Below are 18,561 nucleotides of genomic sequence, written 5' to 3'. Positions count from 1 at the left end.
ACAAAGATTTCTACAAGAGGATATTCTGAGAATGACAGTCTTGTGGTTATTTATAAATTACTTACTTCATTCAAAATGGATTTAGTTTTTTAAGTCAATTTAGCCCCATTTCTTAATTACATGGTATAAGCCCTTATTTTTATTTTGAATCAAAGTGTCTCTTCTCTTAAACTAGGGAGCAGCAAACAATGGCTCGTACAGCCTCTTGTTGTTATACAGTCCGTGAGTTACAAGTGGTTTTTACCTTCTTAAACGATTGGGGGGAAATAATAATTGTGACATGTAAAAATTATACTAAATTCAAATTACACTGTCCATAAATAAGGTTTCACTGGAGGATATCTATGATCCTCATTTAAGTATTGTATATACCTTTCTGTGCTCCAGTGGCTGAGTTGAGTAATTGTAACAGAGATTGTATGACCCTAAACTATAAGGAAGCCTAAAATATTTACTATCTGGCCCTTTATAGAAAATGTTTGCCGACTCCAGTCTTAAACTGTTATAGGAATTTATAGATTTCATTATTTAAATATACTCTGAATTTTCTGATTGGGTTATTTATATACTTTTCCTGGGAAATGTTGACATTTGGATACTAAACTCATAAATGTTTAAGTCTGTTGTCTTTTCACCTGAAGAGATTCATCTACAAGAAACATGCAGTACTAATAAATATATGTCTCTGCCATTTATCTCATCTCCTAATTATGTGATGATTGTGATTACTGTTATTACTAAAGTATTGCTAATACTAAGGTATTAGCTATCAATTATGAGTACTGTAAAACATTTTGTATGTGTCATCATTTTACACCCAAATAATCCTATAAAGCAGGTGTTAATATTCCCATTTGAGAGAAGGCATAAAGAGGCCATGACTTGTCCAAGGTCACACAGCAAGTAAATAAGTGGTTGAACCAAGACAAGCAGGCATGTCTGATGCTAAGGCTCATGCTCCCACACATCACACTGCACTTCCTTCCTAATCATGGAATCCTCGCTCCTACCTTACCCTTGTCTGAATCCCTACCACTGTCCTACTCTGACTTCAGCCTACCCTGACTTCTAGCCACTGATTAAAGCATATCAAGTACTCACTTCAGCAACACATACACTAAAATTGGAATGATACAGAGAAGACTGCATGTCATCCTTGTGCAGGGACAACATTAAGCTCTTCAAAAGTTCCTTTTTTTCCTGCTTATCTTGGCAAAAAGAAACACTGGAATGGTAACCCAGAAATCAATGAAATCGATTACTTCCAAGGAGTGGGGGAAATGAGTAATGGGACAGAAGGGATAGGGGAAGGGGTGACGTATATCTGAATATATCTTGCGATATAGCTTTGACTTTTTAATCATGTTAACATTTTACATATTCAGGAAAAAATTAAGTCAACAAGAATGAAGGGAAAAACTCAATTCAGAGAAGCAATTAGATTCAATAGTATTTCAAATGAATAACAATCATGGGGGGTGAGGAGAAAATCTATTCCAAGTAACTTTTGAATAGAATACTTTAATTATGTACATAAATTTAAAGGCAAAAAATTACATACAAATCTTAAACTCTTCTTAATAGGTTTATTTTTCATAGTATGAATATAGCAATTCTAAAACTAGTTTGTGTATATTGTAGGACTGAGCAAGTGAGTAAATATTTCAATGATTTTGAAATGTAAATATTTTAATGGGGAAGCCAAGAAGAAGCCTCTGGGGTAGGATTAGAATTTGAGGCATAATTATAAATTCATAATTTCTAAAATACATGTTTTCTAACCCTACCACTGAAAGGACCTAGAAACAATGACAAGAGCTCCTTGAGAAAATGGTTGATTCCAGACCTAGGGAAAAGAAGATATAAGATAATCCTAGATAGAACATTTTGTTTTGCCAGAAAGAAAGGAACTGCTCAATAAAATGACAGGAGTAATGTCAAAATGATACAGGAGCCAGCTAAAAGAGACTCCTGTAGGCCAAATCTCAAAAAAATTTGAGCATCAAAACAAATAATGGTAATGGACTGAATAAAATAAGAAATCACGTGCCCGTGCTGATAATAGATAAGCAAACAAATATGAGGTGTGATCAAACAATACAGTGAATGTTTAAGTTTAAAAAAAATTATTACAGTAAAAGACACACTGCCATTAATCCTTCTCAAAATACTCTGAAGCAGTTCTTGAAGTCCTCTTTCATGAGTGTCTTTAGTTGCGCTGTCATGGCTGCCTCTTTGTCCTGAGTCATTTTGACTTTAGGGAAGAGCCAGCAGTCGCAAGGTGCCAGGCCAGTGAATAAAGTGGATGAGGACACACCACTAATGTTTTTATTCGACAGAAATTGCCATATACCAGAGGGATGTGTGACACGGAGCATTGTCATGATGGAAGATGATTTATGGCACACTTTTAAAACACACCTTCTCTCAACCGTAGCTCACGCCCAACTGACTGCAACAAACAAGTTGAAAGTTGTCACACACTGTTCCTAAGGATCGACGCACCACTTCCCATATTGAAGATCCCTGCCTTTCCATTGGATGGCACTTGGCAGCAGCATCATTCACCATATTTTGTGATCACAACACAAAGGCTCTGTGTCACACATCACTTCTGATCCAGCAATTTCTGTCAAATAAAAAACATTGCAGTGTGTCCTCATCCACCTTATTCACAGGATCTGTAACCATTTGACTTCTGGCTCTTCCCCAAAGTCAAAATGTCAAAATGACCATGAAAGGTAAACATTTTGAATCAATTAAGGACACCGAGGTAGCCACAACAGTGCAACTAAACACACTCATGAAAGAGGACTTCCAGAACTGCTTCAGAAAGTGACAAGAATGATGGAATAAGTGTGTTCGAAGAGAGAGGGAATATTTTGAGGGGGGTTAATGGTAATGTGTCTTTTACTGTCATAAATTTTTATTTAAAAATTCACTGTATTTTGTGATCACACCTCATAAGTGGAGTGCTTTCATATAATAGAATGTTTTAAAGAAATTTATATAAGAAATCATGGAATTAGAAAAATTGCAATTTTGCAACCATTATAGTAAAGACTGATTCACGCAAGAATAATCAATAGATGTGAAATCTGTAGGGTACAAGTAAGAGAACAAGATATTTTCATAATCTTAAAGTATCTCCCCACAAATTACTACAAAGGAAAATATAACTTTGCATTGAATAAGAGTAACACACACTACATTAGACAAGTGACAAAAATCAACATCATAAATAATGAGACAAACCAAAATAATGCACCTTTTGATGTAGTGCACTGAGAAGGACACATCACTTATCTCATTTTCCTGCCAAAAATACTTAACCTGTTTTTCAACATGAGGAAAAATCAGAAAAAGTCAAATTGAGGGATATTCTATTAAAGGCTGAAGAACTTTGATAGAATAAAGTCAACTAAAAAGACATGACAACTAAATGAAATACATGATCCTATATTCAACCTATACCAGGAAAAAAAAGTGCTATAGAGGATATTATTAGGACAACTGATAAAACTTCAACATGGACATAGGAGATTAGTTTAAAAGCATGATATCACTGATAGATTTTCTGAATGTCATAATTGTACTGTAGTTAAATATAAGATCATCTCTTTGTTCTAAGTAATTACAGCCTGAAGTATTAAGAAATAAAAATATACCGAGGTCTGACAATTAAGTTCGCGAACTCATCCTAGAAAAAGTGCTGTATATACCTCATTGCTGAATATCACTACAGTCACCTTCGAAGTACTCCCCTTGGGAAGCTATGCACCAATGCCAGCACCTAGTCCACCCTTCAAAGCAATTTTGGAACTCTTGTTCTGGTATGGCCATCAGAGCTGTAGTCGTATTACCCTTGATGTCCTGAATGTTATCAAAATGTCTTCCTTTCAATATTTCCTTTATCTTCAGGTAAAGAAAGAAGTCATTGGGAGCCAGATCAAGTGAATTGGGAGGGTGTTCCAATACAGTTATTTGTTTACTGGCTAAAAACTCCCTCACAGACAGTGCTGTGTGAGCTGGTGCATTGTCGTGATGCAAGAGCCATGAATTGTTGGCGAAAAGTTCAGTAGTCTTTTTCATGCAGCCTTTCCAGCACTTCCAAATAGTAAACTTGGTTAACTGTTTGTCCAGTTGATACAAATTCGTAATGAATAGTCCCTCTGCTATCAAAAAAGGTTAGCAACATCATGGCAACAAGTTCGTGAACTTAATCGTCAGACATTTTCATATGCAATCCACTTTTTCAAATGATTCAGGAAAATTTGCATACATGTATATGTGTGTGTATATATACACAACACGTGTATGTGAAAGAGAACAATAAAGCAAAGGTGGCACGTAAGCGAAATAAGTCAGACAGAAAAAGCAGAGAACCATGTGATTTCACTGATATGTGGTATATAAACCAAAAACAACAAAAGAACAAGACAAACAAATGAGAAACAGAAACTCATAGACACAGACAATAGTTTAGTGGTTACCAGAGGGTTAGGGGGGTGGGGGGTGGGAGATGAGGGTAAGAGGGATCAAATATATGGTGATGGAAGGAGAACTGACTCTGGGTGGTGAACACACAATGGGATTTATAGATGATGTAATACAGAATTGTACACCGGAAATCTATGTAATTTTACTAACAATTGTCACCCCAATAAATTAACAACAACAAAAATTGGAGATCTGAGTAAAGGGTTTTATGAGAGTAGTTTGTATTATTATTACACTCTTTCAGTAAGTTTGAATTTATCTCCCCCTCAACTGTTTAAAAATCCTATCAACTATGTACACAGTATGAAATTCATTTCTCTTCTAAATTGAACTATATATTGGTAGTTTGGATTTACACCACTTCTCTTTGCCACCACGTTCTCTGTCTCCACAGGGCTAGTGACTAGTACTCTGAGGTAGGCACATATTTGACAAGGCATAAAAAAAAAAGAAAAGAAACACAAGCTCTGAACATCAGAGGCTGAGATCTAAAATATCCATGCATATTTGCAAAACTTCCAAGCCCTTCCCTCTGACATTAGAAAGGCATTGCTGCATGTGCCTCATGTCCTGAGTTTCCCCCAGATAATCCTACATGACTTTCCCAACTCACAGATTTTCCATTTGGTCACCCACTCAACCTTCAGCACAGTCACATCTCCTGCAAAGCTAAAAATAGCCATTCTATCAAGTGGGAAGTTAAATAAGGTACTATTTACAGTTAAGGCGATAACTCCCCTAAGACTATTTTTTAATGATGACAATGCTTTAGCAAATCAAAGATTTTTGACATAGTAAAGGCATGAAAACAAGTTCTGTTGCATAAAGTTTATCACTATTATAGCTCAGTGGGTAGGACTGCCACCTCTGGAGTCAGAGCTCTTGGATTCACATCCTGAATTTATCTAGCTGCAAAACTTTGAGGAAGCTATTAAAACCTCCTGATCCTGTTTTCCACACCTATAAAATAGAGGTTAATAATATTGTCTATCCATGGATGAATCTCAGGCATTATGTTAAACAAAAGAAGCCAGAAACAGTAGAGTACGTAATATATGATTCCACTTACATGAAGTTCAAGAACAAGCAAAATTATAGTGATTGAGTCAGAATAGTGACTACCTTTGAGGGGAAGAGTATTGACTGGAAAGATACACAAGGAACCTTCTGGATGGCAGAAATGAAACCTTCCTTGATTTGGGTGGTGGTTACACAGTTATAAGTATATAAACATTCATTAAGCTGTATAGTAAAATTTTGTTATCCTTCAACAAAAGAATAAATAAAAAGGAAAAACATAGTACCAGACAAATAGAATTGTTGCGAGGATTAAAATGTGAAAATGCATGCAAAATGCCTAGTACATGACAGGCATTCAATGTCAGTGTTATTACAACTATTTATTACAGTAATAGAACTGTTATTTTTATGAGATGAGTCTAGTTTTCTTTTTACCACTCTTCAGTTCTTATAGCTTTTCATACCATTTCAAAGTTCCTTCCCTTGCCTTTGCAGCTCTACATTGCTTTCTTTGTATTTAGATAAAGGAATTACATAGTTCATAAAATTTTGAAGAGCATTTTAAAAGATGTAAGTAAGGTGTCCAAAAACATGTGCACTTGGAAAGAACACTAAATCAATGGAAATCAGCATGGAAGTCATCAAATGTTAATGAGCTACAGACCTCTGAGAGCTCACAGGGATAATGAGTAGGAACCAGGGCCAGATTCTCAGAAAGTTCTAAATTCTAGAGGAAGTAAAACCTGAACAGAATAAACTCAAGGAAAGGGTAAACAAAAAAATGATGTCTTTGGAAGATTTTTTTAATGAAACATTACCAACCTATCCACCCTTGCTGAGCTGGCTCTCACTCTGAAGATTATTTCCAACTTTCTTTGACCTGGCAAATTTTATTAAGTGTTACCTCAGTTAGGTCACACAGTTATTTTTTAAGACTTACCTTTATAAATGCATAGCCAACACCATTATCTGTAATGGTCAGACCAAGTGAATCCTCAGATTTATATACATTCACTTCTTTTGTGATCCCTTTCACATGGGCAAATATGAAATCTTCAAGACCTATTTGTGCTCCTAAGAATTTTCCCATGTCAACTTTAGGTGTGTTTAAAGTGCAATATAAGATCTGAAACGACAAAAAAATATTTCAGTTCAGTTTCCATCAGGAAGACATTCTAGTCATTAGTTTACTTAATAAATATTTGAGTGAAATAGTCCTTAATTTATGATATAAGAGGTTACATCAATAACATTAGATAATATGTATTGTTTGCTATAGACCAGGCTCTGTGCCAAGCAATTTACATCCATTATCTTAATCCTCACAATAACTTTATAAATACATTATTATCCCCATATTACAGATGAGGAAATTCAGGCTTAGTGAGAGTAAATAATTTGCCTACAGTTACTAAGCCAGCATTTGTCAGAGTTAGGATTCGAGTTCAGGTCTTACCAACTTCAAAGTGATTTAAACTTGTCACCTCCCATTTAACGCTGAAATCAGAGGTTGTGTTCCCAAAAGTAAGGTCATGATATGTATACCAAAATGAAAATACTTGTAAAGCTAAGATTATTTTTGAAAACTGATTTTTAAAATGTTTTAATGAGGAGAATTTTATTTATCTTGCATTACAGTGCTTGAGAAAAGTAATTTAATTAGTGAATGAGGTGCTAAAATGAAAATGTCTACAGCACGTCTAAAATGGACCTTAAAGATGCACTAATCCAATCCTTTAATTTTAAAAAAGAGGGAAATGAAGTCTGGAGAGCTTAATGTAATTTGGTCAAATTCACATGATGGTAGAGACAGAATGAAAAATTGGAACAGTGGAAAGTTGTGTGGAAATTTTAAAGGGACTTATGTTTACCAAGTCTTTAGTTGACCTCATTCTCCTTCAAAAATATGATTCATTTTACTAAAATCTGCAGTGCTATTTTTAAGTTTGTCAACCATAATTTGGGTAATTTATGGGACCCAAATACAAAATTATACAAGAGGAGAAGGAGGGTTGAGAACATGTCATTGGTTTAAAAGTAAGATTCAACAAACATTTATTGAGTACCCTCAATAAATGTATCAAACCAAAGAAGGACATTTTTTTTACAGTTGTTTTACACCAAAATAGCTAAATAAAAAAATTTTAACTTTTTTATTAAGTAGTTTTTCCCACAATATACTTAATACTTTTATTAAGTATTGTTAGACCTTCCACCATCCCGGAGCCTTGCTTCAACCCTTTCCCTGTTTTTCTAAGTTTCACACCACTCATAATTCCCACTGGAATCTTGAGCCTTAACACATCCATAAGCCTCATGAATCTCAGGAACAATGCAATTACTACATATAAAATGGCGTTTTAAGCCATATCAAAATGTATCTGAATTGGTACAGCTTTCTCTGCTATACAATTAAAGGTCCAGCATAGTCAGCAAAGTTCTGACCAAATCCCAGAAGCATATGAAAGAAGCTAGTGATGAGAACAAGGAAGAGACCTGAGGGGCAGGGTACGAAAGAATAGACGCCTATATAGAAAAACTACTGCCCCGGCCCTTTCCTCTTTTCATCCAGGGCTCTGATGAGCTGTGCTAACTGTTGTCCTTTAAATTTAACTCCTTGTGTTCTCAGGGAGGACATAATATTTTTAGCTTTGTAGTTAGTAAGTTTCTGCAAATATTCTCTAGTGTAAAAATTGTATTATTTACAGAAAAAAAGCATTTAAGCCAAGAATGGTTCCTATTTCTCATTTTAATTGTGAAATCAATGGTACAATTAGTCCACTAACAAAAATTATTAAGAATGGGTAGAGTGTGATGGGAGTATGCATAGAAAACAGCTTTTCATACTTCCTTTCTCAAAATGATGGGAAGTGAATAAAAAAATAAACATAGTTTTCTCCTTGTTCTTTTTCCAGTAAATCCGTTAACGGTATTCATAGTGGATCCCAAACACCACTAATGTAAAAGCAATTTATTAGGTAGACAGGAAATAAAACATAATTATGATAGCCATATTGAACATGAGTTAGAAGAGGCAACTCAGTTCTCAAAATGGAGGGCCATGATCCAAAGGAACCAGAGCAGTTGACAAAACTGTTTATTGGTGGTCTGAGCTTTGAAACTACAGATGATAGTTTAAGAGAACATTTTGAGAAACGGGGCACACTCACAGATTGTGCAGTGATGAGAAACCCCCAAATAAAAAGTTCCAGGGGCTTTGGTTTTGTGACTTACTCTTCTTCTATTGAAGAGGTGGATGCAGCAATGTGTGCTCGACAACACAAGCTGACGGGTGTGTAGTGGAACCAAAGAGAGCTGTTTCTAGAGAGGAGTCTGTAAAGCCTGGTGCCCATCTGACAGTGAAGAAAATTTTTGTTGGTGATATCAAATAAAACACCGAAGAATGTAATTTGAGAGACTGCTTTGAAAAGTATAGCACGATTGAAACCACAGAAGTTACGGAAGACAGGCAGAGTGGGGGAAAAAGAGGATTTGCTTTTGTAACTTCTGATGATCATGATACAGTTGATAAAGTTATTGTTCAGAAATACCACACTATTAATGGCATGACTGTGAACTGAAATACAGTCTGAGTGAACTGAGATTGTAAACAAGAAATGCAGTCTGCTAGATCACAAAGAGGTCGTGGAGGTGGATCTGGCAACTTTATGGATCACAGAGGATACTTTAGAGGTGGTGGAAACTCTGGTGGAAGAGGCTATGATGGTAGAGGTGGCAGCAGAGGTGGTTATGCAGGAGGTGATGGTGGATATAATGGATTTAGAGGTGATGGTGACAACTATGGTGATGGTCCTGGTGATAGCAGTAGAGGAGGTTATGGTGGTGGTGGTGGTGGACCAGGACATGGAAACCAAGGTGGGGGATATGATGGTTATAATGAAGGGGGAAATTTTGGTGGTAACTATGGTGATGGTGGGAACTATAATGATTTTGAAAATTACAGTGGACAACAGCAAATTATGGACCTATGAAGGGGGGCAATTTTGGTGGAAGAAACTCAGGCATTCTCTATGGTGGTAGTTATGGATGGTAGTAGAAGTGGTGGCTATGGTAGCAGAAGGTTCTAAAAACCTTCTTAAAATGTAGCAGAAAAGGGCTACGGTTCTTAGCAAGAGAGAGAGTGGGGAGTTGTTAGGAAAGCTGCAAGTTACTTTGAGACAGTTGCTCCAAATGCATTAGAAGAACTGTAAAAATCTGCCACAGAAGGAACAATGATCCAGTCAGAAAAGTTACTGTCACTTAAACGGGAAACCCTTCTTATTCAGGATTGTCATAATCACAGTTTGCAAAAAAGTACAGCTATTGGGTGGCCAGTTAAAAGTACAGCTATTGATTAATGCAATGTAGCGTCAATTAGATGTACATTCCTGAGATCTTTTATTTGTTGTAGCTTTGTCTTTGTCTTTTTCTTTTCATTACATCAGATATATTGCCCTGTAAATTGTGGAAGTGGTACCAGGAATGAAAAATTAAGAACATTTTAACTTAAAAAAAAAAGCATGTGATATGACAGAGCAGAGGGGAAAGCCCCCAAAAGGAAATCCCACACAAAGTGAAATTCTAATTATGAAGCCACTTCCTTTCTGTCAATTTTTCACATGGTTCACTGCAAAGCAATTAGATTTCCCTACAGGTATAACGCTTTCCCATTGTGCTTCTTGCCTTGCAAGATAATGTTACATTCCAGGTAGCCAAAAGTTGGCAGGCAAGGCATCATTTTTTTTTTCTGGAAGAAAGAGTGTATCCTTCACAGAATGGAGCTCCACAGGAAATTGTGTTGAAAACCTGCAGGAATGAAATGGTCACTGGGCGATGTAGAAAGAGCCTTCTGCAGCAGCAGGTAACTAGAAAGCTCCATGTCTTCAGATCAGTTCCGCATAGGAGACTAAAGACCTCACATGATCTCAATGCACAATGCTCAGCAAACATATCTGTAAGTATGTGATAAAGGTCTAGAAATGCAAACACATCCTCCGTACTGTATTTTCAAGTGAAAAATAAGAAAGTGATACACCACTGTTTAACCATTGCAAAGTTCATGCTCATTCATCCACTCACCAATTACCTATTGGACACCTGCTTTTTGTCAGGTTCTGTGCTGCACGCTGGGTGTACAATAAGGAATACGACCAGTCCGTCTATGCAAGGAACTCCCCAGCTGGCAGATGCTCCATTAAGGTACAGTAAGGCAAAATGAGCCAGTTATAATAAGTTAAAATCAATGACTCTCTAAACCAAAGGAACCTCAAACATGTATGGTAAATTTTCCTACCTTCATTCATACATTCTGTTCAATCCCAAATCTAAATTGCCTGTCTGCCCACTCTACTCATGTGACCTTGTCTATTGAGACTGCTCAAATGTGACTGCCCAAGTGGAATCAATCATTCTTTCCACTTTTCTCACATCGTTTAAATCTAGTAACCTCATTCGAGTGTCTGAGTCACCTTGCCTTGAAGTCCAACTGGTGTAACACATACTTGTCACTGTCACTCAGAGAGAGGTGAGACCTTAGTCATCTCCTTCCTACAACATGCCCTGCTCAGTTTATATCTGAATGACATTTACAGCACACATTTATTTACTTCATTTAATATACCAGTGTACCGGGTTTTATTATCTTCATTTTATAGATGAAAAAATTATGATTTTACCCAATTAACACAGCTAATAAATGTTTAACATTAAAAGATTTTTAAAAGAACAAGGACCAAAACAGTATCTGAATCTCTATTCCATGTGATTATTAAATTTATCAAATTAAATAATGGTTGTGAAAATAAAATCTAAAAAAAAAACAAGAAGAACAAGGAAAAAAACAATGAAGCAATCATATTATCAATGTCTCTTTAAGAAGTATTTGCTTCCAGACTACAAATATACTAGACAAAAGGCAGTAAAATGCAGTACTTAACATTGTTTTTTGTACTCTCTGGTAAACAAACTAAGCTACATAAAAAAGTAAACTCAAAGCAAGGTATCATATAAGGAAAACGATTCATCCATTAGATATAACCTTTCTGATGTTTTTCATTGTAAAATGTAATCCTTAACATCTGATGTATCTATATTTGGTGCTTTACCACCATCATTGCCAATTTTCATAAGATAGAAAGAGTATTCATAGACTATTCCATTTTCTAGAGCAGCACTGCCCAATAAAAATGTAATGGGAGCCACATAATTTTAAATGTTCTAATACTCACATTAACAAAAGTAAATAGGTGAAATTAATCTAATTTAATTTACTCAATTACATAACCCCATATATCCAAAATAATGCCATTTCAACATATAATCACTATAAAAATTATTGAGATAATTTACATTTTTGTTAAGATCTAGTGTATAGTTACCCTTATATCCTGTCTCAATTTGGACTAGCCACATTTAAAGTACTCATTATCCATAGTTGTCTAGCAGCTACGTTATTGGGCAGCTTAGTTTTAGAATCTCACATCTTTATCAGTTTTATATTTTGTATTTTCCCTATCTCCACACATCTACAAGTCATTCCCTTGGCCAAATGGCCATAGCTTAAACACGACTCCTAAACCCAGGCTATATCTATGAAAATCTTCCCCAACCAATAAAGTCTAGCTAAACTACTACATTTTGTATTATCGTCACCATGGGCTAACATTTTTTCATTTTCCACATACAAATTAAATTTCATACCTCTTTTATGGAACTTAACCACATGCTACCTTGTAAACTTTTAGTAGTAACAAGTTACCTTGTCTTATTCTGTGCCTGTCACTGTGCCTTATCTGTAGGAGAGATGGATTAATGGAAGGAGAAAGCTATTGCCCTTTGAGGCCAGAAGGTGGAGGGCCTTGAACTTCTATTGTGTTGGACATCAATAGCTAGAGTATTCATTCCCTTTTCCCCTGATTTTCCTTTGGAAACTCTCCCCATTTTAAGCCATATGGTAGCCTGGATGGGAGTGACCCCATCCTCAGTTCCAAGGGGAATAAATCATGATTAAGTTTAAATCAGTTAATGACTAGTTCACAATCCAATTTAAGCCAAAGATTCAAGAATGTGTTGAGATTTCTGAGGAAAGAATATTCCCTTTTCCGTTCTCTCTCTCCCTCTCCTTCTCCCTCTCTCTCTCTCTGAATCTAAAACTAACTGCAGCCATCACTGCAACATTAGAACAGTGAGCCTGGAGACAAAGCTGACACATGGAGAAAGGAAGAGCCTCTGGATCCAGTCTTACCTAAAGACAGTCACTAATGGACACTGGAAGTAGTCTACCCTTTTCCCCTCCTAATGTAACCCTCAGATATCATCCATACCTCATACGTGTTTTTGGAGGGAAACGATCCCCATCCCCTGTTCTAGGCATAAGACTTGCACTAGTCTAGGAGGTGATCTAGGAATAGGCATGTGGCCTGATCCTGGTCAAGATATGGGAGGAAGATGTCCAGGAAGCTTCTGGAAAATATTTATTTTTACTAAGAAACAAACACAGTAAAAGACAATCCCTTTCCTTCACCTGGATGTTGCCTTATAAGTACATGTCTAGAAACTTCCAGTACCATCTTACTTACCAATTGAGGAAGAGACCAATGACAAGAAAGGTAGAGCAAAGAGGTGGAATAAACCTAGGTCTTTGACATTGGTGAGTTTCTCTATTAACCAACCAACTCTGGAGCCCACTCTTAGTCTTTATGTAAAATAAATCATCTTGTTTTAGCCATTTTGAGTAGCTTTGTGTTACTTGCAGCTGAAAACATCCTATCTGATACACATCCTATCCCAGAATGTTTAGTTACATGAGCCAATAATTTTACCAACCCATTCTGGGTTGGACTGTCTGTTGCTTTCAACTAAGATTCCTAACTGATAGAATCATTATCCTTTGTATCTTCATAATTCTTCACATAGTTTAAAAGTTCTTTGTGTCTACTACCTCATTTTAAACTTAAAAACAAAACAAAACTCTGAGGTGCATGGTGAACTGTGCTTCCTTTAATGCACTGAGATATTATGCATCCTTATCTTAATTTCATATCCTACCCCCTCGATCAAAAATTTCAGGCACACTTATTAAAAAGAATAACAGTTAAAGGAGATTGTTTCAGAATTGAGATAAGGACAGACAGGTTAAAAAATAATGTATATTTTGCACAAACATGATATTGGTATATACTTATAGTTGTTTCAGAGACAATATTTATGGTGATTTTTGCCACTAACAAATCTTAATTTAGTTTGATAGTGCGTGGAATTTTATTTTGAAGGATGGCCATGGGGAAATTGTGGTAAAGGTTGTCCTCTTTATGAAATAACTCTAAAGTTGGCATCAGTTTTACCAATCTGCTGTAAAATACATAGATATGTGAATGGTCAACTTTTTATTGTAGTACCATAATTAAATGTAAAATTGAAATACATTTATTTGCTGTTGTAAAATGTTTTCCAAGCCCTGATGTTATCTTTCACAGTAGTTTTTCTTTGTTTTTGTTTTTATAGTCAATAATGCAACATAATCAAATTCCTATGGATATATGCATTTTTATTTCCTATCTGTTTAGGGAGTACTGCAAACATTTAATTTTCATTTAACAATTTTCAGTTATCTGCTTTAATAGTTGAACTGACTACATAGATTTTTTTCTATACCATGTATGTATCTCTTTTAAATAGTAAATGACCTTTTACTGCTATATTTTAAAAACAGTTGTATTAGTAAGAACTGTGTAAACACTTAAAACCTGAAAAAAATAATTTCAGGCACAAAAAGTGCCTCTCCCTTTTCTCCAATATCAGCAAAATAAACAGCTCTCTAGAGAGGAGCTATGTCATTTTTGTAATGGTTGTTAAAAATAAAGGAAAGATAATAAAAGGAAAGAGAAGAAAACAATGGATTGAGAGGTAAGAGACCTGCATCTAGGCCCAACTCTGTACTCTCAAGTGAGCTTAGTCCAGTCATTTGACCTCCTTGGTCCTCATGTACATTATGAAATCAGTAAAGCTTGGTCTACATCACACTGTGGTTACAAAAACTCGGAAAGAGACTATATGTAAGAGTGCTTTTTAAACCAAAAAGCTCTATATAAAGGCTATTGTTATTATTCCTAGAAGACAAATGTTTCTTCAACACCTATGCTTGACAGCTTCTTAAGTTGCATTACTTGTCCTAAAGATATCAGATTTTGCTCCTTTTAATGTCATAACCAGGATGGATTTCATTTTCCACATAAATTACATTATCCTTCAGCTTTTTTTGTTGTTGTAGGATAACTCATGGGCACTATTCTTACCATGCCTTTATATTTCAATTTTCTAGTTCTCACATGGTTATGATTATTCACCCTTGAAACTCAATATGGTGAGGATGATAAAAGTCTGAACTACAATACAGAGTCCATTAATATAATTTAATATTGCTTTTTCTCTGATGGCACTATTATATATTCCACAAATGTGTTTTGTGAATAGAGTTAAATACATCATTTCTCATTAGTGCTTCAAAAGATGTTCTAGCCCACAAACAGTTTACAAATCTCTCAGAAAACATATCAAAATGCATTTTTATAACTCCAGGAAGCCCATTTTCAACTTTCCTTTGTTAAATGCTTTCCTTAAACAGGAACTGAGTTGGCCCAACATTGTACACGTTCCAAAGATCTCTAAAAGAAATTGCGGGCTTGTGTAGCTGGTATTCCTTGTGTTACAGTATTTGTGGTATAATTTTAAATAGAAGCAACTGGAACAGATACCTCTTGTGGTGATCTAAAACAGCAGTGTTACTAAATATTTTAATACAACTACTTTCCTACATCTCAATCTATCCCAACAATCTTGCTAACATTTTACATGTTTTCTAAAATAAGCATTATAAAAATATCAGTCAATGTCATTATAGAAAATAAAGAACAGAAAGTGCATAATAATAAACCTAGTAATTAACTAAACCATACTTTCATCACGAGTTAATACCACATTTTTCAATAGAAGAAAACCACTTGGATTATTTTTCCTTTGTTAATGACTAAGGTTTTATCTGGTCTGTTCTTATTATCTAAGTCTCAAAGACTTTTTTCTCAAAAAGAAAAAAAAAAAGATTATCTTACCTCCAGCTAATTAACTGTCCTTAAAATAGAAGGAATTAAAAAACAACCTGAAACTAAGAACAAAATAATTGTTGGGGGAGAAAAATTACCCTTTTACCCTGAATGCTGGCCAAGCCACAGTAACAGAATTATGTTACTCAAAACTCTTTCCAAAAGTTCTGGGTGTCTTATCCAACATGATTCCCCAAAAACACTTGGTAAATGCGTTGTATCAAAGAACTTCTAGAACTCAAACAATTCTTCAATTATATTCATAGACTGGGAAACCTGCTCACCCTCTTTGGATACTGGCTCCCACTTCTAGGAAAGTACAGTGAAACTGAAGAAACTGGGGAGATAAAGTTCCAGAAGAAGGGGAAAAAATCAAAATTAAGGTCCAAGAAACATCAGTTGATTACTTATGGGTAGCAGTTACTTTCATACATTATCTCATTTAATCCTCACAACAATTCTGTGAGGTGATATTATACCCATTTTTCACAGATTAGAAAATAAAGTCATTAAAAAGATAAAATGTCTTGTGGTTAAGCAGTATTTGGTGCGAATGTAATTCCAGCCATGGTTATCAAACTCAAAACTCTTTTCCTTGCAATGTTGTCTCTCTGACACCTAATGTAGAGACATCTAAACTACCAATCACCTCCTAAAGCACCAGCTCAACTGATCCTTCTGAGTCAGGTCATAAGGGCAGGCATCACTACTTCCTGTGCAGAGGAGAAAAACCAGCTCAGACCTGTTAGGTAATTTGTCTAAGGTCACATGGCTAATGAATAATAGTCAAAACTGGAATTCAGACTTTTGAGCTTTTTTTAACCCATAATTCTGTAGCTGTGATGTAAACATAAACTCAGCCTTTAATATAAAATCCCTAGAAAGCAGAGACTACACAGTTTTTCTCTCTATATGGAGCCAAATACACTGTATTTATTTAATGAACCATCCACTTCCTAAAAGGGGTGAAGACAGCTTACAAAAAGTAGTTATTTGTAACTGAACTTTAAAAGTCAAATGTATCAGATGGTTAATAAATATCAAAATGTTAAATTAATAACACACTGATTTACTGTAAATAAAAAATTTTAAATTATTTCTTCTGGTTAAATCATTTTAAAACTAACAAGTGACATTCATTTCTTTGTATTATAAGCACAGACATTTAAAATATCATGCCTATTATTTCCCAGTATAATACGCATAATAAATTTCTAAGATTTGTTTTTTAAATGCACATTATTTTATTATTATTTTAATATATAACCTTGTCAATGGCTATAGTCATCTAGAAACAAGTTTCATAGTTTAGAAAAGATATAAAATTGGCAACAAGACAGATATTTAGAAACCTGATACAGTATGCTCTATTTAGACCTTCATGGGGATATTGTACAAAGCCCTGCCTCGAACTGTGTAGAACTTTCTATAAATGATTCACTTCTAAATTAGCTGTCCTGGGTCAGCAACGGAAAGTCTTAAATAAAAGGTGAATCATCCTTTGTACTCTTCCTTCTCCAGTACTACATTTTTTCCCAGTGTTTTTAATGAGCAAAATACTGTGACAAAAATAATTTTATCAAAAAAAAGGAAAGAAAATCAAAATCACATTTTTCTTCTACCAATTGACTTCCCACAGTAACCAAAAGAACATTTTTTTATTAATGAAATCTAATCAAAGTAACTGTGTATCAAAGAAAGTCAAAATCTCAAAACAATTCTTGAAACTTAAGACATGGCTAAACGAATAGGAAGAGGTTTCAGTCTTGCCTTTGTGGACATTACAAAGACACTAAACCAATGCGTAAGACAAATCAAATATGTATAGCTATATATATCAGCCTATTCCATAATATTCTCCCAGTTAGAGGAGATATCTGAGCTTTTTACCCTAATCTAATAATGCTGCAAGGTTACATGCCAATTTTATAGACATCATAAATCACTGCTATTCCCCTTGTCAGGTGCGGTCTCAAATTTCTGTCTTTCTAAAACACTTATCTTCTCAAAAGCCTCCTCTTGTTTGACACCTAAGATGAAAGAGAACTTGAAAGGGCAAGGAAAGACTACATAACAAGGAGACATTTTACATCTCAATGTAAACAATGAGAACAATGTTGTGAAACATAAATATTATAAATTATAATTCAGAGAATTGTGATTTTAAACTTTCCAGTGTACCAAATAAATATACAAATATAACTTGTTTTAAAATGGCCGTTAGATCCCAGAGTCCTTAAACAAAATTTTAAAACCTGTTTGACAAAATGCTCATGTAGCACCGTTTTCATATTAGCCCAGGAGGCACAATGAAATGTCTGCAAAGCATGCAATATTTTAAACCCACCCAAATAAATCATGGTGGGCCCCTCAAGTTTCAAGATGGAGTGACTGGGGAGGGTGGTCTATTCTTTAGTATTCCCTAGAACAGAATATCTGACAGAAAGAGATGAGCACCTTATGGAAAAAAATAAAATAAAATGGGCCATGTGAGAAACTATAAACATTTTGAGAGAGAAAGCCTGAAACCGATTTTCATTCTAAAGTAGGACAGCTGAAAGATGTTAGAAAAATGTACTACAGAGTGACAGGGTGAGAGATGACCAAGAAAAACGTACTACAGGGTTCCCTAGATGAGAGGTGTCAAACTCACTGGCCACCATAGACACTTAGTCATTAGAAAATTTGAAAAGTATAAAAAATTTCACCTATGGGTAGGGCCGGTGTGACACAAGTGAGTTTAGCCCAGAATCTGGAGAGTGTGTGTGAAGATTCTTCTAGGCTGAGGGTTGCTCCATTTTGAACTATCTCCCACCCCAGGGAGAGAGAGCCCCAAGAACACAGACCTGGAAAAGGTAGCGAGAAGCTGCCAAGAATAGAATTCTGGCACAGAATCGGAGACACTTAGGCACAGCCCAGGTCAAAGACTCTCCCCTTTGCTCAG

At 35.3% G+C, this 18,561-nt stretch overlaps 1 protein-coding gene, 1 non-coding gene and 1 pseudogene across 3 annotated transcripts in view; 2 read left to right on the top strand and 1 right to left on the bottom strand.

The window, feature by feature from the left end:
• The window catches only part of GIPC2 (GIPC PDZ domain containing family member 2), a 70,659-nt gene that overhangs the window by 36,306 nt on the left and 15,792 nt on the right, over positions 1-18,561 (bottom strand). The window contains exon 2 of one of the 2 annotated variants that reach the window (XM_019743360.3): positions 6,461-6,646. The exons of the other annotated variant lie outside the window; for it this stretch is intronic. Coding sequence (XP_019598919.3) covers positions 6,461-6,646 — 186 coding nt within the window. The remainder of the gene's footprint in view (positions 1-6,460; positions 6,647-18,561) is intronic. 2 annotated transcript variants of the gene reach the window in all.
• On the top strand, positions 1,094-1,200 carry LOC148755696 (U6 spliceosomal RNA). The gene has a single exon (XR_016018784.1). It is a non-coding gene; the product is annotated as a U6 spliceosomal RNA (small nuclear RNA).
• Positions 8,568-9,608, top strand: LOC109453567 (heterogeneous nuclear ribonucleoprotein A3 pseudogene; annotated as a pseudogene).

This window comes from Rhinolophus sinicus, chromosome 14, assembly GCF_057876585.1.
Source record: "Rhinolophus sinicus isolate RSI-liver-muscle chromosome 14, RSI-T2T, whole genome shotgun sequence".
Taxonomy (NCBI): domain Eukaryota; kingdom Metazoa; phylum Chordata; class Mammalia; order Chiroptera; family Rhinolophidae; genus Rhinolophus; species Rhinolophus sinicus.
The sequence above is the reverse complement of the archived record's forward strand: the minus strand, read 5'-3'. Positions and strand labels throughout refer to the sequence as shown.